This window comes from Bubalus kerabau, chromosome 6 (genome assembly GCF_029407905.1).
Source record: "Bubalus kerabau isolate K-KA32 ecotype Philippines breed swamp buffalo chromosome 6, PCC_UOA_SB_1v2, whole genome shotgun sequence".
Taxonomy (NCBI): Eukaryota; Metazoa; Chordata; class Mammalia; order Artiodactyla; family Bovidae; genus Bubalus; species Bubalus kerabau.
Genome location: NC_073629.1, coordinates 84,770,223 through 84,796,405, shown reverse-complemented (window position 1 = coordinate 84,796,405; position 26,183 = coordinate 84,770,223). Strand labels below are relative to the sequence as shown.

At 40.5% G+C, this 26,183-nt stretch overlaps 1 protein-coding gene across 8 annotated transcripts in view; it reads left to right on the top strand.

The window, feature by feature from the left end:
• Positions 1-26,183, top strand: part of NFIA (nuclear factor I A) — a 400,419-nt gene that overhangs the window by 232,009 nt on the left and 142,227 nt on the right. Inside the window, exon 4 of one of the 8 annotated variants that reach the window (XM_055585667.1) lies at positions 3-3,108. The exons of the other annotated variants lie outside the window; for them this stretch is intronic. Coding sequence (XP_055441642.1) covers positions 3-112 — 110 coding nt within the window. The 3' untranslated portion in view covers positions 113-3,108. Of the gene's footprint in view, positions 1-2; positions 3,109-26,183 lie in introns of those variants that run through there. 8 annotated transcript variants of the gene reach the window in all.

The following is a 26,183-nucleotide window of genomic DNA, read 5'->3' as shown; positions in this document are numbered from 1 at the left end:
AGAAAGGTGTAGGCTGGTACCCATGTCCGCACCTGGATACTTGGGATGGGGATTCCAGAAGTCTTCGCTCCTAGTAGAAACCACGTGGAGTGCGGTCCTTTTAACAACTTGAACAGTAAAATGCTGAACAGTATAGCCTGATGTTCTCCTGTGAAGCATAACAGTACAAAAGGAGAGTTTTGTTCTCCAAATACCAATTCCTGGCTATAGTCGTTTTTTAATGTGTAACTTCAGATTTATTTCATCAGAGACCTGGGAGGTCCCAAGACAGTGACTAAGTGGGAATATGCAGCAATGACGAGTGAGAGCTCCGTTTCTAAGAATCTTGGTTATGTGGAAATCCCCCTTAGACTAATGATGGAAGAGAAAACATGTGGTGTGTGTTTGGTAGATCATTCCCCAACAGGATGTTTTATTTTTTGTGTTTAGTCTTTGTCCATAGTAACAATTATAACGAATGCATCAAAAATAAAGCATGCAGACCTTGTGACCTGCCTTGGAATCAGCATGAATTAGTTTGGGGGCAGGAAAATCCAGCTGCGTATTAGTTTTATTAGATGTTCCCAAACACTTTATTGCAATATTTTGGAAAAAACAGCCACAAACAAATCTTAAGTTTTCAATGTGTTTCCTATTCAATATGCATTTTGTTTTTGAAGAATAATTAAATTGGATGTTTATAATTCCTTTCTCCTTGATTCATTAAAATGCTGTCTTTGGGGAGAGCAGTTTCAACACAGGAGGATCATTCCTTTTCCCAACAACCTGTTCCTAGAAAGGGGGATATATCTTTAGTCCCCCTCTGCTACCCCTCCAAATGTTCTCCAAACTGAAGAAAAAAAAAAAAGCTTTTAAAAGTTCAGACTATTACTTTTCACTTGGTTCTAATGATATTGCTTGAGATTTTTTTTTCCCCTATTCTGATGATCAGAATTGTTACTTTTAATTATGTGACTAAAAAGAGCTGAGCACCATGTAGGGCTTTTCACCTTACTCAATCCTCTTTTTTCAGGGCTTCCCAAGATGGACTTCCCTGATAGCTCAGTTGGTAAAGAATCTGCCTATGGTGCAGGAGACCCCAGTTCGTATTCCTGGGCTGGGAAGATCCAGTGGAGAAGGGATAGGTTACTTACTCTAGTATTCTTGGGCTTCCCTTGTGGCTCAGCTGGTAAAGAATCTGCCCACAATGCAGGAGACCTGGGTTCTATCCCAGGGCTGGGAAGATCTGCTGGAGAAGGGAAAGGCTACCCACTCCAGTATTCCAGAATTCCATGTACTACAGTCCATGAGGTTGCTCTTTGAGCAACTTTCACTTCACTCAGGTGGCGCTAGTGGTAAAGAACCTGCCTGCCAATGTAGGAGACTTAGGAGACGTGGGTTTCATCCCTGGGAAGGGCAGGTACCCTGGAGGAGGGCATGGCAATCCACTCCAGTATTCTTGCCTGCAGAATCCCCATGGACAGAGGAGCCTGGTGGGCTACAGTCCATAGGGTCGCAAAGAATCAGACATGACTAAGTGGCTTAGCATGCACAAATCCTCTTTTTTACCAATGAGGAAACTGAGGCTCAGAGAACTTAAACATATTGCACGGGTGACATGACTACTAATGGCAGAACATAATCATTCCTCCTTCAACATTTGATAAATATGTATTTAAGTACCTACTTTGTGCCAGGGCTTCCCTGGTGGCTCAGAGGTTAAAGCGCCTGTCTGCCTGCAATGCAGGATCCTGGGTCGGGAAGATCCCCTGGAGAAGGAAACGGCAACCCACTCCAGTATTCTTGCCTGGAGAATCCCATGGACAGAGAAGCCTGGTGGGGTGCAGTCCACGGGGTCCCAAAGAGACATGACTGAGAGACTTCACTTTCACTTTGTGCCAGATGCCTTTTTAGTGGCACAGGATATATCGGTGAATGAATCATCTAAACCCTACCCCTCCACCCTGCAACTACATTCTAGCTGATGGAGACAGAGAATTCAAACATAATTCAGAAAAAGGTATAGTGTGCCAGCTAGTGAGAAGTGGAGAAAAATTAAGAAAGGAGATGGGGTGGGGAGTCAGGAGCAGTTGGGGTTTTAAGTCGATGTCCACAACACCTTACTGAGAAACTGACATTTAAACAGATGAGAAGGAGGTGATGGAGTGGGACAGGAAGACATCTGGGGAAGGACTAGTGAAGATGGAATGAAGGGAGTGAGGTGGAGAGTAGAAGGATAGGGACTCAGGTAAAGGGCTGGGGATGAGAGCAGCTCATACAGGACAGTGGTTGTCAAACTTTAGCAGCATCACATTCACGCAGAAGACTGTTGTTAAAACACACATTGCTGGGCCCATTGCCCCTAGAGTGTCTGATTCAGAATTTGCATTTCTAACAAGCTTCCATGCGCTGCTTCTGCTGCTGGTTCAGGGATCACACTTTGGGATGCACTAAGGCTATTTTCAGACTCTGGCTTTGACTCTCAATGCATGCATGCCACTGGCAGGATTTGAGCACAGGAGAGACAGGATCTCGTGCACTGGAGGGTAGGCTGTAGGAGTCAAGGGCAGAAAAAGGGAAACCAATTAGGGCACCACTGCAGTAATCCAGATAAGAGATCATGGTGACAGCTTTAAGCTGTGTTATCTCTATTCTGAGTTTACTTGAGCTTGACCTCTAAAGCAAAAGCATACTAAGCATTAGTTACATTTAACCTAAAATTCCTTTGGTTAAATCTCCAGTAGAGTGAGTGTATGTATTCTTTTTCAAAGAACTGCTGGTTTAGAAGTATGGGAAAAAGAAAATATGGGGAGTTCGGAGTTGAGATATTTTTTTAATGGGGCTGACAAGGATCTGCTCAGGAAGACAGGACTTTGTGGAATGACCCTGAGGAGGCAGCAAGGGTGATCAGCAAGACTAATCAGTCTGAGAGACTCGAGGGTTGACCTTCAGCTGACCCTCTATATATAAGCTGATCCTTGGTAGGAGTAGAGAGGTGAAAGTTCCTAGCGTCACTAGAAATATCGTCTGTAGCGCATACACTGTTTCCTTGCATGGGTGCATGTGTGCTCAGCGGCTCAGTCATGTCTGACTCTGCAACCTCCTGGACTGTAGCCCACCAGACTCCTCTGTCTATGTGATTTCCCCAGGCAGAATACTGGAACGGGTTACCGTTTCTTTCTCCAGGGGATCTTCCCAACCCAGGGTTTGAACTTGCATCTCTTGCATCTCCTGCACTGACAGGCGGATTCTTTACAACTGAGTCACCTGGGAAGCCAGTGTTTCCTGAAACAGTCAAATCTGTGAGGAACTGAAACATGGCATGACCTTTGCTTCCTTCCTGACAGGAAGCAAAGAAGAGGGAAGCTATGAGGCAAAAGTTGATCTTGGAGTCCCCAGTCTCAAATGAATAACTGCATCTTTCTCCAGGCCTCTTAATCTCATCTGAAAATTGGAATAATACTAGTGTCTGTGTCCCAGCAGGGGGTCAGATGAGGCTACTTGTCAAACATTCCTTGTAATCGTCATGACTGTCACAATGAAATTTAAGTAGATTTCTTGGCTTTTCAAGTCTGACACTTCGTGGTCCCTTATCCAAATTCCTACCACACACACAAAATAACAGAGTGTGTTGTTAGGGCAGAGGTGAAATGGTGGGAATGGCGTGTATGTCAACACGCATGCTAGGCATGGGAGACAGAGGAGCAGAAACCCCTTGGAAGGAGTGAAGAGGGGAGCAGGCAGGTAGAAAATGGAGATAAGGTGGAGAACCAGAGGAGAGAGACTGAGAAGGCGAGCAGAGGCCACATGAAAAGGGGAAGGAGAGCATGCGAAAGGGTGGCAACTTGAAAAGAATGAGAAGTTCCTGGAATTGGATATCAGGGCAGAGAATAAAGGGCTGAGGAGCTATTGGGGCAGAAGATAGCTTCATGGCGCCGCAGGCCGAGTGCACCTTACCAAGCCTCCGTTACTCACAAGATGGCCATTGCTGGCCCTGCAGAAGTCTCTGCACTTTTGAGGGGCAGCAGAAAACAAGAGAAATATCAGAGAAATCACAAGTTACACTTCAGAGGCTCTACTTAGCGGCAGTGTCTGTGACAAGCAGACTCATGAAATCTGATATCCATGCAAACCTTTTAAGCAGATAATCTGAGAACCCAGACAGTTGTTATAAGTCCCCGTGGAAGCATTTGAGAATTCTTTCTGCACATCCTGGGGCCAAACCTGGTGTGACCTGCTCCTCCATTGAGATGGAAGCAAAAAGGACAGCCATCATCTCTTCAGTACCCACCCTCTTATTTTATCCTCTGATGGACAGAATTAGTTCCATTTAGCAGATGCAGACTCTGAGGCTCAGACTGTAAACAGGTATGGCTGGATTTCAAACCTGGTGGCTGGCTCTAAAGGACCGTCTTTCTGTTACCAAGACACTGTCTCCTGAATGTTTTCAGGGACTCACTAGTCGGCCTCTTTGCTTTCCTCACTTCTGTGGCTCTCTGCCCACATGCCTGTCTTTTGGCCATTCCATCTCTCACCCGCAAACCCCAGAATCGTTCTTGGATCAGAATTTGGTGAAGAGTTCTGTAGGATTTGGTGTAGAGTTTTTCTGTTTTCTTGGCTGTTGCTTCTAGAATGCTTTCTCACACCCACGTCTTACCATTATTGGTTTACAAGTTCAGTTCAGTTGCTCAGTTGTATCCGACTCTTTGCGACCCCATGAACACCAGACTTCCCTGTCCATCATTGATTTATGAGGTTACCCACAAAATGATGTTGGCCCCGAATCACCTAGTTCATGGAGGGTCTTTACTAGTACCGTCCCATCTCCACTCACACACATGCAGTGCCCGCTTTCTGGCCTGGGAGTCCTGGATGAGTTGTTCCATAGCATCAGGGTTACCTGTTCTGCCACATCCAGATATGCACAGCCATGCACTGGCTGTCCTGCATGCTAAAGAATGCAAAACTCTCAGGATATAAGAAGAGTCACCCTGTGCCAAAGTTTGGGACCCACTCTGCTCTGGCATGTCTTTTGCAGGGTCATCCATTTTTTATCCATCTTTCCTTCCTCTACTACATCTAACACAGTACTGTGCATGTAGAAGGGGTTCAGAAAGCCTTGGGTTAATTAATGGAGAGTAGATTACTCATTTCAACCTAAAGCAGTGTCTTTAGGAAAAAACATCCCATGGTATGGCATGAATATGGAAGGATTTAGGCCTTCTACAATAACCATACCACAATCAACACCAGAAAATGTGATTTCTTAAAAACCGTAATGAAATCCAGTCACCTGGATGAGTGTGCCAAATGATCAAGTGAATCAGCCAATAATCTCTAAAGAACCGTTTCCAGGACCCATATATGGTCATGTTTCCTTTTTGTGTTTTCCCCAGCACAAGGAAGTTGGCAATTGAGTCACCTGTTTGTGATAGCGAAACTTTTATGAACCTTTAGCAGATCCATTTATAGGCATCTTTTAAAGACTCCAGATTTTCCTGGGCCTTTTGTGGTGATAACTGATGCATCTGAAGTAGAACTGGGAGCTATTCTTTGTCAAGAGATAGAAAATATAGGCAGTCTTGTCTTCCTTATAAATGTAAGTTGTTGTTGTTATTATTATTATTATGTCAGCAGTAAACTGCTCCCGGGAGAACTGAGATTCAGCATTGCAGAGAGAGAGTGCGCCTGGCCGTGAAAATGGGCAGTAGGAGTATGATGATATTATCTTGTGGTAATGAATTTACCTTTATGACAGATCATTATCCCCTTCTGTAGCTGAACCGGATGAAGGACAAGTCTAGCAGAATAACCTGGTGGTGCTTGGGATTTATTGGCTTTAAATTTTTAAACTGGAAAAATGCAGTTACAGCCAGGTTATCTCTATATGAATGTTGCAGAGGGGGACAGAGATGAAAGAAGTCACATTTTCTTTCTGGTAATGGTAGAAAGCAGGTGGTCGTGACAGTCTTTAACAAAACAATGAATGCAGTTCCTCATATGCTTTGTCATTTTAGTGCTTGAGTCAGGGGATGAAATGAATGGTAAAAAATCCATAGGACATCATCATCTTCATTGATAATAAAAGCGACTTAAGGTTTCACTGAGTATTACGCTATAGGAAAGAGCAAAGATTTATATTTTACGTGAATGAGATGAGATTTCCCTCCCAGGTGTGTGTCATTCGAGTTCGTGATTTCAAGGCTTCATGTAAACATGGGGCTATCGTATGTTAGTGACTGTGGGAGATGGTAGATTATAGTTATGCATCGAGGTGAGCTGGGGTATGATGAGGTAGGTGTCTCCATGGGCAGAGGATGTGTTTGGAATCATGTAGGTTGACATCATGGCTTTGTCTTTTACTTATCCTGTGGCCTCAAGCAAGTCACTTAAACTGTCTTAGTTTTCTGTTTGGAAGCAACGAAGTCAACACCTGACTCTCAAATTGTTCTTATGCTTTAGTGTCAAGTACCTAGTAAGTCTTCAATACGTGATCTTTGTTGGTGTTCCTGCTGTTGTTATTGTGATTGTCTTGATTCAGGAGCCCTGGTGGTGACACTCTGTAGGGCCTACACCTTATGATTGTGAATGACTGAGAATCAATGCTGATATAAAGCTCCTCAAACGCTGCATTTTTACAGGAGTTGTGAGAAATCTATCCCGCTCTTTAGTAATCTATACTACAGGGCATGACTCTCAAACCATTTTCCATTTGCATGATCATCAGAAGAGAGACCAAGTGTTCATTCTCTCTTTGTGAATACCTTGTAGAGTTTCCCCATCTTTATCCTCTTTCCTCTGATTTTCCTTACGAGGCCTTTTCCGCTTTCATCTGAATTTCTGACACTCTGTACGTTATGATAATCATGTGGAAGCCAGGACCAGGCAGTCCATATAGAGGGGCTCCATCAGGCTTGAATGTGAAGAGACGGTTAATTCCTTTTCCCTAGATTCACTCCTATCAATCTCAGAATCTTGAACTCTTTCTTCAATATCAAAAACCTTTATGTTCTGTTTCGAGCAAAATGTGATTGTGCCCCCTAACCACCACCATCACCACCACCTCCCCTAAAAGCCCCCTGACCCACAAATCTGTGCATGATTCTTGCTTAACTTAAGATTTTCCATGTTTCTGGGCATGTTCACTTTACTGTCTTCCTGTTTTTTGTTTTGATTTGTTTTGTTTTGAAATCTTGCTATCAATAGTGAGAGGGAAAGACAGGAAAATTCACACAGAGGTATATGTATGTAATACCTTGGGTCCAGATTCTCCTCAATTCAAGGAGTAAAAGAAAACCTCAAAGGTGTAAGAATGTGAGTGAATGCTTCCTTCTTTCTGTTTCTTAGAATGAGTGCATGAATAGAAGCAGTTGCTTCTTTTTTCACTTTTTATTACAATGAGATTCTGCTTTTAAGTCCATTTGCTTTGGGCACAGAGAAACGCCTAGAGTTTCCCTGTAACAGAGATGTTTTATAAAATAAGACCACACTGGAGTTGTTCAGTCAAGGTGTGTCTCAGGTGAAATGTTAATCCATTCAGCACTTCTTTGTGTTTTGGAAATCTCTTTAGTGTGCTGGGCTGGTGGCCACATTTTCTGGTAATATAGGCTTGGTATCAGACTTTAGCAAGTCAGATTTTAATAAGTATGAGACCGTGGGGCTGAAGTAGGGAGAAGATCTAAAAGTAGAAGGGCTCAATCTCCTTCCACTTAGATCTGCCATTATCTTTGACTGTATGACTGAAAGCTTCATACGTTTCAAGAGCTTTTCAGTACTTGAACCAACTCTGTAGTAGAGGCTTTCTCTCTTGTCAAAATGCCCAGAGAGGAAGCATCTTACTGCCTTTCAGTGTATGGGGAGTAATGAAAGGGGGAATTCAGTTCAGTTCAGTTCAGTCGCTCAGTCGTGTCCAACTCTTTGCTACCCCATGAACCATAGCACGCCAGGCCTCCCTGTCCATCACCAACTCCTGGAGTCCACCCAAACTCATGTCCATCGAGTTGGTGATGCCATCCAGCCATCTCATCCTCTGTCGTCCCCTTCTCCTCCTGCCCCCAATCCCTCCCAGCATCAGGGTCTCCGCATGAGGTGGCCAAAGTATTGGAGTTTCAGCTTCAACATCATTCCTTCCAAAGAAATCCCAGGACTGATCTCCTTTAGAATGGACTGGTTGGATTTCCTTGCAGTCCAAGGGACTCTCAAGAGTCTTCTCCAACACCACAGTTCAAAAGCATCAATTCTTCGGCACTCAGCCTTCTTCACAGTCCAACTCTCACATCCATACATGACCACTGGAAAAACCACAGCCTTGACGAGACAGACCTTTGTTGGCAAAGTAATGTCTCTGCTTTTCAATATGCTATCTAGGTTGGTCATAACTTTCCTTCCAAGGAGTAAGTGTCTTTTAATTTCATTGCTACAATCACCATCTGCAGTTATTTTGGAGCCCAAAAAAATAAAGTCAACCACTGTTTCCACTGTTTCTCCATCTATTTCCCATGAAGTGATGGGACCAGATGCCATGATCTTCGTTTTCTGAATGTTGAGCTTTAAGCCAACTTTTTCACTCTCCTCTTTCACTTTCTTCAAGAGGCTCTTTAGTTCTTCTTCACTTTCTGCCATAAGGGTGGTGTCATCTGCATATCTGAGGTTATTGATATTTCTCCCGGCAATCTTGATTCCAGCTTGTGTTTCTTCCAGCCCAGCGTTTCTCATGATGTACTCTGCATATAAGTTAAATAAGCAGGATGACAATATACAACCTTGACAGATTCCTTTTCCTATTTGGAACCAGTCTGTTGTTCCATGTCCAGTTCTAACTGTTGCTTCCTGACCTGCATACAGGTTTCTCCAGAGGCAGGTCAAGTGGTCTGGTATTCCCATCTCTTGAAGAATTTTCCACAGTTTATTGTGATCCACACAGTCAAAGGCTTTGGCATAGTCAATAATGCAGAAATAGATGTTTTTCTGTAACTCTCTTGCTTTTTTGATGATCCAGTGGATGTTGGCAATTTGATCTCTGGTTCCTCTGCCTTTTCTAAAAACCAGCTTGAACATAGGGATGCTAAATATCTTATCATGCTCTGGATAGTTCCGTCTAATGAAGAACTAACTTTCCTAAAATGCCAGTAATGTCACTATTAAGAAAGGGCTTACCAGACTGTTTGGTCATCCTTTTGGAAGTGCCTTTGAAATATTAGGTGCCTAATATAGCATCAACTATATATAGCATCAACTGGGCTTCCCTGGTGGCTCAGCAGTAAAGAATCTGCCTGCCAGTACAGGAGATGCAGGTTCAATCCCTGGGTCATGAAGATTTCTTAGAGAAGGAAATGGCAACCCACTCCAGTATTCTTGCCTGGGAAATCCCATGGACATAGCGTCAGCTGAATATTAGGGAATGGTGCCCACTACATTGGTCTCCCATGTCAACAGGTAGAATGCTGGGGTCTATGCATTATTTCGTTTAGTCCTCACTCCAGCAATGGAAGGGCTTCCCTGTTGGTTCAGGGGTAAAGAACCCGCTGGCAATGAAGATGTGGCAGGAGCTGTGGGTTCGATTCCTGGGTCAGGAAGATCCCCTGGAAAAGGAAATGGCAACCCACTCCAGTATTCTTGCCTGGAAACTCCCATGGACAGCCCATGGGGTTGCAAAAGAGTTGGATACAACTTAGAGACTAAATAACACCAACGAGCAATAGAATAAGAAACTGAGGCTCAAGGTGGTACATCCACTTACCTAAGTGGAGAAGGACTGGGATCTGAGCATGTCTGCCCAGCAGCAAGACCAGCTCTGTCCTGTGCTGCCTGCCTCTCAGATGAATCTTTTCCTCCAGTGGGGAATAGAGGTTGCCCACTTCTGTCTAGAAGTTGACTGCCATCAAGGCATGGAGGGCCATATGTTACCCATTCTTTGCAGTAACACCTGCATTCTTTATAACTGGCAGCCCAATAAATATCTGATAATGATAATCCTGGCTGTATAGACTTGTGGGCACACAGTTGCAGGACACCTGTGGGTACACAGTTGGCCTGTGCTTTGACTATTAGGAAACAGAGTTCACTGAGATGAACCATGGCCAAGCAAGAAATTTATAATCTCCCTCATCTTTTGTCTGTATCAGACCTCTGTAAATGCAGTGTTCCTGTTCCTTAATAGGCTCTCAGGTGAAAATATAGGTATCACCATTGCTCCAAGGTTGTTCTTTATTAGAACTCTTTATTATCTAACTTGATTTTTATTACCTAAAATTTTGATTCTTAGTGGCATTCTGTAATTCACTGCTGGTCCCCCTCCCCAACATTTTGACTTGAAAAACTTTCAAATTGGAATTTCTTTACAATAAAGTTTATTCAAAATCTCAATTGATAGAAGGGGAAAAAAAAAAAAAAAAAACTTGTAACTTCTCAAATATTTCTCTCCCCTATGTGAAGCTAGGGTTTCCCAGGTGGTGCTAGTCATAAAGAACCCACCTACCAGTGCAGTAGACTTAAGAGACGCAGCCTTGATCCCTGGGTCAGGAAGATACCCTGGAGAAGGAAATGGTAATCCAGTATTCTTGCCTGGAGGATCACATGAACAGAGGAGCCTGGTGGGCTCCAGTTCATAGCGTTGCAAAAGGTCAGACACGACTGATGTGACTTCACACAAACATGTGACAGCTAACTCATAGCTTTCACTGTGAAGCTGGTGTGGCTTTAAATTTTCACGTATGCACAAAAATACAGTAAATTAAGTAGTAGTCAAGGATGGATCAAAATCATATTTATGGGGAAGAGGTTGGAGGGAAGTGGTGTTAAGGGATCCGAAGTGTGTTGAGAGCTCGTGGTTTTAGTGGTACTGATATGGAAGAAATAAACTTCCCACAGGGCTGTTTGCTGAAGGACACTTCCTTTTGACTGTAAAGCTGGAGTTTCAGTTTTGGGTTAGAATCCACTGAGCCCATCATCTAGTGGGAAGAAAAGCTAGTGAAGTTAGATCTGCAGGTCAGATGTGTGTGTGTAGACACTGGTGCCAGTGCCGGCTCTCACAGTCATGTTGTCACCTGCCAAACCCTCTCTCGGTGCTTGGGCCTGTGGAGTAGACATTGTTATCTGTGCAATTACGGAGCCATGGTAGACAGCGTGGGTTCTTTAATTAGACTGCTTGAGTGGAAATCTCAACTCTTTCAATTACTATCTGTGTGACTCCGGGCTTAGTTGTGCCTCAGTTTGCTTCATCTGTAAAAATGAGGACAGAAGAGTAGCTGCCTCATAGCACTTGAAAGATTATAAGAAAATAATACATGGAAAGCGGAGATGAATAGCCAGCACGTAGTGAGCCCTCAGTAACATTAGCTAGCGTCACTCCAGGGTTACTTTTCTACCCACAAAGAATCTGTGCAAGTCTCCCCCACTTCACAGTGCTCACCCTGCTGGTCTTGGGGGACAGTACAGGCCATCACTGCCCTGCCAGGAAGCTTTCTTTAACACTCTCAGACTAGTCTAGGGCCGCCCTCTGTGCTCTCAGGGTCTGCTTCTACTACCAGGGCCTTTATCAGGTTGTACTGTAATTGTCCTGATATTGGCCTGCTTCCCTGACTAGACTGCAGGTACCTGAAGGTTCAAGATATACACCCTAATGCCTATCAGGGTGCCTGGAACAGATAATGTTCAACAAATGTTGTCTGAATAAATTAATGGAAGTTTAATTGGCTTATTCAAGGTCACAAAGCTGGTAACTGAGAACCACGTCTTACTTATACAAATAAACTATGCATCGTTGTTGTTGTTGTTTAGTTGCTAAGTCATGCTCAGCTCTTTTGCAACCCCATGGACTACAGCCCATGGACTGTACCCCACGTAGCCATGGTTGTCTGAGGAGCCCTTACAAGTAGCTGAGAAAAAAAAAGAGAAGCTAAAGGCAAAGAAGAAAAGGAAAGATATACCCATCTGAATGCAGAGTTCCAAAGAATAGCAAGGAGAGATAAGAAAGCCCTCATCAGTGATCAGTGCAAAGAAATAGAGGAAAACAATAGAACAGGAAAGACTAGAGATCTCTTCAAGAAAATTAGAGATACCAAGGGAACATTTCATGCAAAAATGGGCACAATAAAGGAAGGACAGAAGTGGTATGCACCTAACAGAAGCAGAAGATATTAAGAAGAGATGACAACGATACACAGAAGAACTATACAAAAAAGATCTTCACGACCCAGATAACCATGATGGTGTGATCACTCACTTAGAGCCAGACATCCTGGAATGTGAAGTCAAGAGGGCCTTAGGAAGCATCACTACGAACAAAGCTAGTGGAGGTGATGGAATTCCAGTTGAGCTACTTCAAACCCCAAAAGATGATGCTGTAAGAGTGCTGCACTTAATATGCCAGCAAATTTGGAAAACTCAGCAGTGGCCACAGGACAGGAAAAGGTCACTTTTCATTCCAATGCCAAAGAAAAGCAATGCCAAGGAATGCTCAAACTACCGTACAATTGCACTCATCTCACACACTAGCAAAGTAATGCTCAAAATTCTCCAAGCCAGGCTTCAACAGTATGTGAACCGTGAACTTTCAGATGTTCAAGTTGGGTTTAGAAAAGACAGAGGAACAAGAGATCAAATTGCCAACTTCTATTGGATCATCAAAAAAGCAAGAAAGTTCCAGAAAAACATGAACTTCTGTTTTATTGACTGTGCCAAAGTCTGACTGTGTGAATCACAATAAACTGTGGAAAATCCTTTAAGAGATGGGAATACCAGGTCATCTTACCTGCCTCCTGAGAAATCTATGCAGGTCAAGAAGCAACAGTTAGAAACAGACATGGAACAACAGACTGGTTGCAAATTAGGAAAGGAGTACATCAAGGCTGTATATTGTCACCCGGCTTATTTAACTTATATGGAGAAGGCAATGGCACTCCACTCCAGTACTCTTTTGCCTGGAAAATCCCATGGACGAGGGAGCGTGGCAGGCTTTAGTCCATGGGGTTGCTAAGAGTCGGACACGACTGAGTGACTTCACTTTCACTTTTCACCTTCATGCATTGGAGAAGGAAATGGCAACCCACTTCAGTGTTCTTGCCTGGAGAATCCCAGGGACAGGGGAGCCTGGTGGGCTGCTGTCTATGGGATCGCACAGAGTCGGACACGACTGAAGCGACTTAGCAGCAGCAGCAGCAGAGCACATCATGAAAAATGCTAGGCTGGATGAAGCACAAGCTGGAATCAAGATTGCCTAGAGAAATATCAATAACCTCAGATATGCAGATGCAGAAAGCAAAGAGCAACTAAAGAGCCTCTGATGAAAGTAAAAGAAGACAGTGAAACAGCTGGCTTAAAACTCAACATTCAAAAAATGAAGATCATGGCATCTGATCCCATCACTTCATGGCAAATAGATGGGGAAATAATGTAAACAGTGACAGACTTTATTTTTTTGGGCTCCAGAATCACTGCAGATGGTGATTGCAGCCATGAAATTAAAAGACTCTTGCTCCTTGGAAGAAAAGCTATGATGAACCTAGATAGCCTACTAAAAAGCAGAGGCATTACTTTGTCAACAAAGGTCTGTCTAATCTAAGCTATGGTTTTTCCAGTAGTCATGTATGGATGTGAGAGTTGGACTATAAAGAAAGCTGAGAACTGACAAATTGATGATTTTGAACTGTGGTGTTGGAGAAGACTCTCGAGAGCCCCTTGGACTGCAGGGAGCTCCAACCAGTCCATCCTAAAGGAAATCAGTCCTGAATATTCATTGGAAGGACTGATGCTGAAGCTGAAACTCTAATATTTTGGCCACCTGATGCGAAGAACTGACTCACTGGAAAAGACCCTGATGCTGAGAAAGATAGAAGGCAGTAGGAGAAGGGGACAACAGAGTATGAGATGGCTGGATGGCATCACCAATTCGATGGACATGAGCTTGGGTAAACTCTGGGAGTTGGTGATGGACAGGGAGGCCTGGCGTGCTGCAATTCATGGGGTCGCAAAGAGTCGGACACGACTGAGTGACTGAACTCATTACTTAGAGAATGTTGTCCAAATTGAAAACTCTCCAAATTTTGATCCTATCATCCTTGTAAACCTCTATCTAGCAGTAATACTTGCTATCTCCCACGCTCCCAACATACACACTTGGCTTCCTAGCCATAGGCTTATCCTTGGTCCCATTAAGTTTGATCACTTACACTTCCATTGTTTTCTGGCAGTTGTCATTATTTATTGAGTGTGCAATGTAGAGAGGGCTGTGATGCTCTGAGGACACAAATGAAATCAAAAGGTGATGACATTTGAATTGGGTCTTGCTGGTGTGAACCCAGTCTTCTTACTACGTCTTCTTCGAAAAGTGTTTTTGCTAAACTGAGGACAGGGAGTATGTTAATATCTGATCCTAGTCTATCGTCTATACTTAGCTCATAGATTGACATAGATTGTTGAGGAATGAACCAAGCTGTAGAGAAAACTTTAGGTTTTGAATTAAAGCACCTTAAAAAAAAAACCAAAAAACAAAGAAAAACTCCATTTAACTTCTCCTTCTGTCTTTTGATAGTAGTTGGAACTTCAGAAATTGGCCTGTTGAGCTTACTGATGTAGTTGGTTTGGTGTTAGCAATAGGGACTTGGGGCATTTTAGCTCTGTGTCTCTTTTATTTCACCTACATTCTTTCTCTGAGAGCTGAAAATAGAAAAACAGATGTTTATTTTCAAGCATTATATGTTATTTCATATTTCTGTAGAGTCTGTGGACTTCAGGTACAAAGGGGCTGTCAAGAACAGACAGAATAGTATTTGTGGGGTTCCTGGGAGTTTACAGTAAACGTATCTTCTCGGCAATAAGAGATCAGAGAGGCTGAGCCAACATGTTCACATACACATAAAGACCAGTGAACCAATATTTGAAATTAAGATCTTCCAGAAAGGGCAAAATTGTGTTTTATATTTATGAACCACATATATGAGAGCCCCAAAACAAGACAAAACTTTGTCATTTTAAAATGCTAACTGCATTTCTACAGTTAAATTTAAAAGTTTTAACTTTTAGTTTAAAGTTAAAAACGTCCAATTCTAACTGTAATATCTGAAGTAGATACTAGGGTAAGGGTGAAGGGTAGAGGGCATGACTGAGGAGGAAGTGAAATCTCAAAAGAATTGTAAGAATCATTCTCTGACTTAAAAAGAGTTTGCATTCTAACTATAGAGTTGATAAGTCAATTCAGTAGTAGGCAAAATTACCTGGTATCAAAATTACCTAATGAGATTTGTAAGACAGTATTTATACACTAGAGAGAGTTTTTCACCGAAGGACCAAATGACATCTCCCTGCCTTAAGCGAAAGTGAAAGTCACTCACTTTGCCATCCCGTGGACTGTACAGTCCATGAGTTCTCCAGGCCAGAACACTGGAGTGGGTAGCCTTTCCCTTCTCCAAGGGATCTTCCCAACCCAGGGATCAAACCCAGGTCTCCCGTATTGCAAGCAGATTCTTTACCAGCTGAGCCACAAGGGAAGCCCTAGAATACTGGAGTGGGTAGCCATTCCCTTCTCCAGGGGATCTTCCTGACCCAGGAATTGAACCGGGGTTTCCTGCATTGCAGGCGGATTCTTTACCAACTGAGTTATCAGGGAAGCCTTTTCCCTGGCCTTGCGGGGGAGTTAAAAATGCGTGAGGGCAGTTTTGGTTGTCACAAAGAGGGGGTGTTATTGGCATTCAGTGGTGAAGGTCGGGGACGCTAAGTGTCCTATAGCATACAGGGTAGTTTTGGACATTGGAAGGAATCCCTCTCAAAATGCTGATAACCCTGCCAAGAAACATTGCAGAAATTCTAAAAACTCAGTGCTCCAGCTTAGGTAAAGCCAGGTCTGAGACTTACTGGTTCACTCTGCAAGTCATGCAAATTTTCTGTTCCCTAAAATCAAGGAAATGGCCTGAATCATAAAGGGCTTCACTGATCAAAGTCAGTAGAGGGAAACATGTCCTTCATTCTTCTGCCTAAAAGGGCAAATTCTTTTAGCATTGATTTAAAGCTCTAAGGAGTCAAGACTCTCATGGTGAAGTAAGGAGCTCAAGTGTGGAGGCCCTGGATTGAGAGTAGTTCATTTCAAAAAGTATTTCTTCATTCAGTGTTAATATTCCTTTTTTTTTGGTAGACATTTTTATAGTATCCTAAGTATTTTAACATCTTAAAAAGTTTAAATACAGTGTTCATCTGAAAAATACTGAAAAACAAAATTAGATTTCTAAATACCTGTTTTCTAGAACATGCAGCTTGCACTTAGTTACCAGTAAGAATTTTCAGCGAATCAAATTCTTTAAAAAAATAAAATGTAACTGGCAAAATATGTATGCTATTATTTTCTAAATACTCCTAAATATGCTTTATTGAAAAATTAGGTAAAACTTAGTCTACTGAAAAAGCAAATTGTCCGAGGGTCCTTTTCTTGGTTGAGTGTCTATAGTTATCACCCCTAAAATAGGAAACCAAAATTTTTATTTCCATACCTACGATAATGCTTGACCCAGGTAGATAGTTAATGTGCATTTAAAAAATAAATCTGTATTTAAAATTATTTTAGGAATTATAACTAATTATATTTTTACAAACACTCTGAATAAATATATTTATTAGTAAATACAGGAATCAGATTACTGAAATATATGCTCAATTTATTTCAAAGAATTTGGAGACTAAGTACTGTTTTTATTTCACTTTACAAAAACCTAAGAAATACCAAAAGATTTGTTTTTAATGATAAGTTTTATGTTACTTGCTTTAGAAAATAATTTCATTTTTACTCAGAAATTCTTTGTACATAAAATATCATTATTGTATATAAAACTTTTATGTAGATACTACGTTAATTGTTTTCTCACATCAAAAGATCATAGTTATTTCTACCTGTTTTTTAAAATTTTTCTATTGATTTAACATCTAAAACATAATTTATTATTGTAGTAATAGCTATCATTTTTTTGAGCACATTCTATATTCTAGGTTCTTAGCCAAGTATTTTTTATATTGTTATTTTAAATGAGAATGATGTTTTTTTTCTTCCTTCTTATTTTTTATATTATGAAAGTATGATAACACATTTTCAGGAGACTTAGAAGATACAGAACAAAGTTACATATATTTCCACTATATGTTACAATTATTTTTTTAAGTAGATAAATTAAAGTTTTTAATTGGAGTTTCAATATCAAACTTTCAAAAATTAATAGAATGAATAGACAGAAAAGAAGGATATAGTAGACCTGAAAAGCACTGTGAACCAATTCAGCATAATTAAGATTTATACAGTTTTCATACAACATCAAGATACAAATTCTATTCAAGTTGCCGTAGACTATAAACCAGGAGACATTGAAACATATCCAAGAACATAAAACAGGGTGCACAGATTTTACAGTCCAAAGGTATTAAAATCATATGGAGTGTACTATTATCATTGTGGAATTATGTTAGAATTCAATATAAAAAGATATTTGAAAAAAAGCCACATATTTTCAAGTACAACATGACATTTACCAAGAGAGGTCTTTGACTTTTGGCTAGTTATTTTAAATACATTATCTCATTATTCCTAGCAGCAAACTTTAGAGGTAGGTACAACCATTAGTGCCATTTTATGGCTAAAGAAACTGAGGCTTAGGACATTTGGGATTCTAATTTCTGCAATATTTTCCCTACTACTATATGATATATAAATAATACCTTGCAGATATAATTTTTGAAGGACAAGATAAGTGAACATGTTGCCATATTGATCTCTTTTCAAGAGAAAAGACAAGTATATTGCAAGTTCACCTTAATTTATACTAAGCCCAGAATGTTTTGTTTTTCTGATCACAAATAACTGAAAACTATGAGACTGAGTATGTTTTATAATTTCTTATTTTACATTAGATATATAACTTATTTAAATGCAGCAGTAAGTCTGAAGAAGTTTGTAAATGAGGCAGAATTAGCTTCCTTTTGAGTGAACTTTCAAACAATGGTAATAACTCGCTAAGAAGAATGGACACTGGCAGGTTTGAATCCTTGGTTGCAAGCTGACACTTTGAGGGAATGTTCTTAGCAAAACACTCACTTCAAGGGAAATTAGGTCAGGCTTCTGGAACATTTATCATGTGTACCTGTCACCAGTAAGACTCAGTCCTTAAAGTGAACTGCGATCGCAAGAAATGATCCCTCCTGCTCGGGGTTGCAGAGGACACTCTAAACCAATAGTTCTACAAATATGTGAGCTTGGCAGAAATTCCCATAAAACTGAAGCCAACGCCCATATAGTTGCTGTGGGAATTGAATTCCTTAATACTCTGTTTATAGAATTTTGAAACGGCAAATGGATTCGGTCTGTTCCAAAAAACAATCTGTCCCATGGCTTGTTTGTAATAACATCTAGAGTTGCTATAGAAGGATGTAGGCAGACAACCCCTGTCTGCTTTGGAAGTCAGTTTCACCAGCCTCTGCTTGTCTCATACCACACAGCCAGGTTGGTTTTTGCCCAACTCAGAGTACTATTTGCATAAAGGAAAGGCCACCTTCTACTGAAACTTAGGAGTTGCTCATTTGCTACAGAAACTAGAGTAGTTAGCAAAATCCAGAGCTAGAGGAGTTAACAAAATCCAGAACGGTGGAAGGTAAGATAGAATGCATGGTAAAACCAAAACAACATAAATGAGTCATAACTCAGGGTCCTTTCAGTAATACTGTGGCATCATTTGGGTAGTTTGAGAGCAATGTCAGCAAGTATGGGGGTCCCACATAGGAGCTTGAGATCGCACCTGCATCTGTGTATGTGCTAATTTTAGCTCAGTGAACATCATTCATTGGGGTCTTATGGATTGAAATGACCTCATTCACCAAGCAGTCAAATCTCTATATATCCACTTGGTTAAGTTATCTTATCTTTGACAGGAAGTAATCACTCATCTTTTTCATAAATTCTTATTGAGTAAACGTACCTAAAGATGTAACCAAAAATTGCTAATTTATATATGGACTTGGTTGAAGAAAAAGGTGATATTATTAAATATTCATGTAGGAATTTACCTTTTTATGCCAAGAAAATAAAAAGGATAAATGGATAAGAATAAATATTTCATTTCTGTGTTCCCTTGTCATATATATAGGGAGGACCCACCATACGCTAGCCACTGTATAAGTGGCAGAATTAAAGCAATGAGCGATTACAGTTCCTGCTTTTATTGAACTCTCATTTATGTATGTGTGTGTATGACAGATCCTTCGATAAAAAATAATGATATCCTGTGTAACATGCCAAATAGAGGTTATTTTAAAATGCAGGAGACAAACTCAAGAACTTAAAGTTTATCTGTAAGAGGTAGCTTTTGAAACAAAGTTTTGTTTTTAACTAAAAAAGATGAGGCTGTTATACATGAAAACCCAGGAGATTTGAGGGGCTAAAAGGGGAGAATGGGTTTGGAAGAAATCTACCAACGATTTCTTGCTGGAAGAATTAAAAAAAAAAAAAAAAGACAAAACCTTTCATTATCACACTCTATTAAGCCAGGACCAGGAAACAATTTCTAATCAGCACTCTGATCTGGGCAGAGATTGTGCAGCCTTTTGTACCAGGCCTCAGATCTGTGTTCTCCATTCACACATGCTCACTTCCAGCTGTTGTCATTGAAATCCCACATAATCTTTCAAGGTCAAAGGGCAGTCACCCATGGCTGCTGCAGTTAAAAGGTTATGCTGATTTCTGTTGTCAAATATTGGCCCTTTTCTCTTCCAATCACTCCCATTCTACTTTTTCTAACAAGAAAAATCCAGCCTAGAATTGTATTACATGACTTTAAAGTCTTAAAAGTGTTCCCCCATTGTGCTAACACGACATGGCCTGAACAGTCTAATTCATTCTGTTATATTTCACAAAGAATTTTCTGCTACTTCTAAAATACTTTGTGTTTGTGCTAAGCCAGCAAACTTCAAAGTCTAGTGGCCTGGACGATTTGTGGCATGCCATAGTATCTGCAGAATTACATACTATAGATCCTATAATTTAATAAAGGCTGTGAATTATGGCATCAGTAGCTAAGTAATTTCTGGGTGAGTAGGAATTGCACAAAGCAAATGACTTTAAATAAGATGGTTGCTGTTTGTATTTTGTGTTTCTAAACATTAACTTTATTTTATTATATATTTAGGAAATGACATCCACCTATTTGTAATTTTTTTTTTGTAGTCTTAGACAAGTCATTGTAAGAATTCTTTTAAAATGTATTGCTTCAGTTCATCAGTGATTTTCTTCTTGTGCTCCGTGAACCGAAGTCAGTGTTGAATGTCTCAAAATTAGCACATGGCTCCTGGTCATCTTCTTTCCTTGTCATTGCGTGTATCCTCGGGTGGTTTAGCATGCAGGCTCTGTGTGAATGGTTTCACAGCCATGGGAATTAAACCTAAAAAGGAAGAACAGAATGATAGGCATTAATTTTTTTTTTCCTGTTTTACATCCATAAACCAGGGTAGCCCTCAGGTGATCTAGTTTCATGTCTCTTTCATTTAAGGTAATCAGTTTCTGATGTATTCAGAGAATGCGTTTGTTTATTTTTTCTCCAGTATGTATGAGTTTGAAAGCAGAAACTGAAGCTATTACAAATAGTTTGATCCATTTGCAGATTAACAATTGTTCCTGTCCAAGTTTAGAGAAAACTTTGGTTCATAACATAGAAACAATAAGTTTGCTTGAAAGCCTCTTTTAATTCACAACCAGGTTAATTAAGAAATACTTTTAAGTTTATGATGCATTAAAAGATAATGTTAATTTTAATATATTTATAAAATATGAATCATTATATTAATTAAATGGAAGTTACTTTTTCCTAACTTGAAGCAAAATTTTCTCGTTAAGAACCTTTTTTTTTTATGGTGCTTGAAAAAATTTTTTCTAAAGCAAAGTGTTTCTCTGTTTTCGTACAAAACTAATTTGTGGTTGGGTCAACTTGAAGAATATCCATTTATGCTTATTATAGGTCTAATAAATGTATAATTCTACATGTTTAAGGGCAATGGGAAAATTAATTGGCTCACATGACAAAACAATGAAAGAGAATATTTAGCCTAAGGAAGAGAAAATTAAGGGCTGAGGACTGTCTTTAAATAAGTGAAGGGCAGCAAAATGGAAGAGAGAATAGATTTATTCTGCCTGTTCCAGAAGAAAAGTGAAGTGAAGTTACAGCACGGCAAACATATTAATTAATTATTTTTTTTAAAGTCAAAGCTCATTATTTTATTAGTCTAAAATTCTTTATGACACAATGATGACTCCCTTACTAGGTGATCTTTAAGATCCCGTCATTTCTAGTTCATTCTAAGATATTACACATCCAATATTTCTAACATACAAATAAGTAAAAATCTTTTTCTACTTTTTATTTACATGTTTTGATGTCTTTTAGACATAATCCTTTAATTAAATGCCTAATCACTTGTAACTCAAAGTCATAAACCTTCTTTATAGTTAAGTTGAGCCATCATATTTAATTTAGTGAAATATTACTCTTCCCTTATTAACTGCAGGAATTAGTAAAAGGATGTGATGAGGCCTTTGGGTTAGATTGGATAATCAAGTCTCTGGTATTATATTTGTTGGATTAAGATGCAATAAAATACATTATATAAAGAGAACTAAACAAACCTGTGTTCTACTCCTAATTCTGCCACTAAGTGTGACCTTGGGCAAGTCACTTAAGCTCAATGAGCTTAAACTTCCTTTTCTGTAAAATCAGAAGATTGCCAACTACACAGGGTTACAGGAAGAATTAAAACTAATATGTCTAAAGTATGTTATCTATGAATTTTTCAGCTAGGTAACTTATCTTTACAATACCTGTTACCAGCTTGATCCATTTGCCTAATCTGGATATTTTAAAGTGATTGCAAGTTAAGATTGGGAATATCCTTTAGCCTTGCCTTAAAGGTGTGAATTAGCTCAAAGAGTTCAGATTCTACTTTCCCCTCAGCGCTTTAGTACATAAACCAAACGGGGGAAAATAGGAAAAGGAGCAGAACAGTGTATGAACGGAAGGACACTTGCCAAAAACAAACGGTGTCCTTGTCAAATTATTTAGGAAATTGTGAGTTAAATGATATTAAGAAAGTTTGTAAGAAACTCTCAGAGGCTTTACTATGTAAATGTTCCTTGTCATTCTCTAAGGGTGGTTGTGATAGTGTTTCATGAACTATTTTTACTATGGAAATCTTTATCTTATATGTACTTGTATCTTTGTTTTTAATTTGTTTGTGGTGGAGCATTTGGGGGGACTATCAGGAAGGTCCTTTCGAGAAGGGCATGGCAACCCTCTCCAGTATTCTTGCCTGGAGAATTCCATGGAGACAGGACTCTGAAGGCTACAATCCATAGAGTTGCAAAGAGTTAGACACGACTGAAGCAACTTAGCACATGCGCGCGTGCGCACACACACACACACACACACACACAGTCTACATAACGGGGTTTGGGAAGCGCTGTTATGAACCCTGACATGGAGGATGGAACATTCCCGTATTTGGAGAACAACAGGTCGGACATCTTGGTTGCAACACAGGTTGGCCAAAAAGTTTGTTTGGGATTTTTGTAACATCTTATGGAAAAACCTGAATGAACTTTTTGACCAATCCAATATTTGGATGATGTTGGAACTACTACCTGAAATGCTGAGAAAATATATTAGAGACCAGATTTTGAAGAGCTTTAAATACCTAGCTAATACATCTAAACTTTATTCTCAAAGAAATCATGAAACACTGATGGTTTTATTATCAGACAAAACACAGCAACCAACCATGTGTTCTGTCTCTACTGTGCTACTAGATGAACATGAAGAGAAGATATGTATCAGGCATCACAAATTTCTTTGGCTAGAAGGGCCTTACAGAACATTTAAATAAATGAAATACAATAAAGAGTACTGGGGAATGTGGTATATTTGTAAGCTCATGCTCAGTTTAAAAACTTTCATGTGCAAAAAAAAAAAAATTAGTATTCTGCTAGCCAAGCAAAATGTGTTTGCAGACTGGACTGCTAATTTGTGGCACTTTTGATTCTAAAGGGAAAGACTGGCACTTATGTTGGTTAGGTTAAGTACTAGGCTACTATAATAAAGACCAAAAAAAATAAGGTGGTTAAAGTACATTAAAATCTATTTTTCTTTTTGTAACTGTTCCAGATGATAGGCTACGTTTGCAGGGAGGTTCTACTCTACACCATCATTCAAGGTCCCAGCTTCTTCTTATTGCTTTGCCATCCCGTGGGCTCTGTCTTTGTCCACAGACCAAAAATTTTAAATTTGGGTTTAATGGATCAGTAGACATATTTACACCCCCCCTTAAAAAAAATCTGTTTTCTACGATATTCCAAAAGAAAAGTATAGAAGGAACATGTGACTGGAGGTAAACTAAAGTAATTTACATAGTTCTTTAGAGGGCTACTAAATAAGGGTGTCTCAAGGTGCTCATCTGAATCACTGAATCAATATTTATTGCACACCTAGAAAAGGGATTGTGACTGTGGGCAAAGTCAGATCAGAAGATATAGCCTGCTCTTGCCTGGGTTGTTGTAGGAGTGCTGAAGGAGGACAGGAAGACAAATCACTGTCAGATAAAGAGAAGGAGCCTCCTACGGGAGGCAGGTCAAGCTGACGCTCTACTCAACAGGACTGGCTGAGCACAGCTGATAAGTATGGACTGAACCGTGGGGGCCTGAGACGAGAAAGGAGCCACATGCCCTCCACTTGGGTGGCTCAGAAGCCAGCTGGGAGTTCACCGAAGCAGGAATGAAAATTCCAGGGAGAAACAGAGTTGATGAGATCAGCTTTTCTTTAGGAGCAGCAGAACGTGAGTTCTGTGAGAGCAGTGTCTTCAGGATTTAGTCCAAGGCCTGCACGTCACAGACAGTCCCAAGTACTTGTGGAATGGAAATGGCCTGACCACAAGGGAGCTCTTTTCCTTTGAGGAACTCAAGCATGAAAAGGTCTGGCCATTGGCTTGTCTTACTAGTGATGGAACCATATTTACCCTGAGAGAACAGAGATTACAGTCATCCCTCCTTATGCATGGGCCTTGTTTCCAGGACCCCCAGGGATACAAGAATCCTCAGATGCTGAAGTTCCTTGTGTAAAATGGCATGGTTGGCCTTTGGTATCAGCGGGTTCTGCATCCCCTTATATGGAGAGCAGGCTGTACATTTGAAGGACCCGTGTATGCAGTGTGCCTCCATCCATTGGCTAGATGCAATTTGATAATTTAGAGCTGAGAGCCTTTGCTCTTGTTGTTTAGTTGCCAAGTCGTGTCCAACTCTTTGCAGCCCCATGAATTGTAGCCTTCTAGGCTCCTCTGTCCATGGGATTTCCCAGGCCAGAATACTGGAGTGGGTTGCCATGCCCTCCTCCAGGAGATCTTCCCAACCCAGGATGGACCCCACGTCTCCTGCCTTGGCAGGCAGATCCTTTTACCACTGAGCCACTGCAGCTTCCTGCCTTTGTTCTTTCAACAGAACAAACAAACATACCACCTCATGTATACACTTTCCTCCTCAAATGCATCACGTCTGTTTCATGGATGTTCCAGGTTTCTTTGAAGGCCAGCCCTCCGGATGGTTTGTTACCACTTATTTCTTCCCTGACCTCTGAACCGCTCTGCAAGGTTACCTGCTGCTGCTGCTAAGTCACTTCAGTCATGTCTGACTCTGTGCGACCCCACAGATGGAAGCCCACCAGGCTCCCCTGTCCCTTGGATCCTCCAGGCAAGAACACTGGAGTGGGTTGCCATTTCCTTCTCCAATACATGAAAATGAAAAGTGAAAGTGAAGTCGCTCAGTCGTGTCCGACTCTTAGTGACCCCATGGACTACAACCCCCAGGCCCTCCATCCATGGGATTTTCCAGGCAAGAGTACTGGAGTGGGGTGCCATTGCCTTCTCCGTATGTCTCTGCAAATCAAGCTTTTTTCCTTTAAGAGGTAGATAGATATTCAGTTCCTTCATAAGATGAAGGGACTGCTAATAGCATTTTCCATAATAACTGCTGATATCATCGAGGTAAAGAAAGCTGCTTTTCCTAACCACCCATAAAAGAATTTAGCTTTTTGTATTTCTGCCTCTCTAGAAAGTCTAATCCCTCCCCACTGTGAGTATGACAGACTCCAAGGTATTGAAATCTGTATTCTAATTGTGAATTCATTGAACAAGACTTCAGTGACTGAACTTTTTTAGCCATTTTATCTAAAATGAAAAAGAATCTGGTCATTATTTCAATCTGTTATACAATTGCTCCTGGACCGTAGTTCAGAATTGAAGAGTCAGAACAGTGTGCAGTCTGGCTTTTCACCTAAGGCATACTTAACCAAAGTATATGTTTTGCACTCATTTCTGAGAGGCCCTACTCAAAACGTAAATCCTGGGACCTTTGGGGAATGTTTACTCAGCTTCCCATCTGAAGATCTTTCAGTGCTCACATCTGAATTGAGAATTAAGTACTTAAATTTGCCTTTGTGTTGTCTTTTCTATTTTGCTCTCATCTTGCGATAAAGTAGACCACCCAGATTAGTGTTATTTCCCTGAAAGTCATTTTTGTGATTTGGTTTGTGTTAGTAAGAACAAAATATTAATCTGCTCAGGTTTGCTTAGTAATTACGTTAGCTGTGTCATTTTTTCCATCATTTCTCAGGTTTCACTTCTCGTTGCTGTCTTCTAGAGCTCATCAGTGGGTTTCCAAATAATTGGTGAAGGAACAAAACCAGTTTCATAGTCATTTAAAGTTACATGGAGTGTTTACACAGGTCTTTCCTTGAGGACTTATTATAAAGTAGTCAAGGCAACGTGACTCAATTTCATGATAGTGTGCGGGGATGCTTCCTTCAGGATTTGTGAATACTTTTTTATTTTTCTGGTTTCTGTACACTGACATATATTTCATCTTCTAAATTACAGACATTCCACTAAAATAGGCTTTAGGAGGCAGGTTGCTGGAAGGGGAGGAGGATCCAGTTGTTATTTTTACAGTGACTTTCAGGATCATACAAGATGCTAGCTTAAGTGTGGGACTAGACTTTTTTTAGCTCCTTCTGTCCATTGAATAGTGCTGTCCTTTATCCTGTTTTTATTTGGTCTCCCAAAACATGACCCGTAATCGCATCAATAGGACAGCCCAGACACCTCTCCTCAGGGAATCTGCTCTCACCTTCTTGATTGGGAGCTTTGTCTAA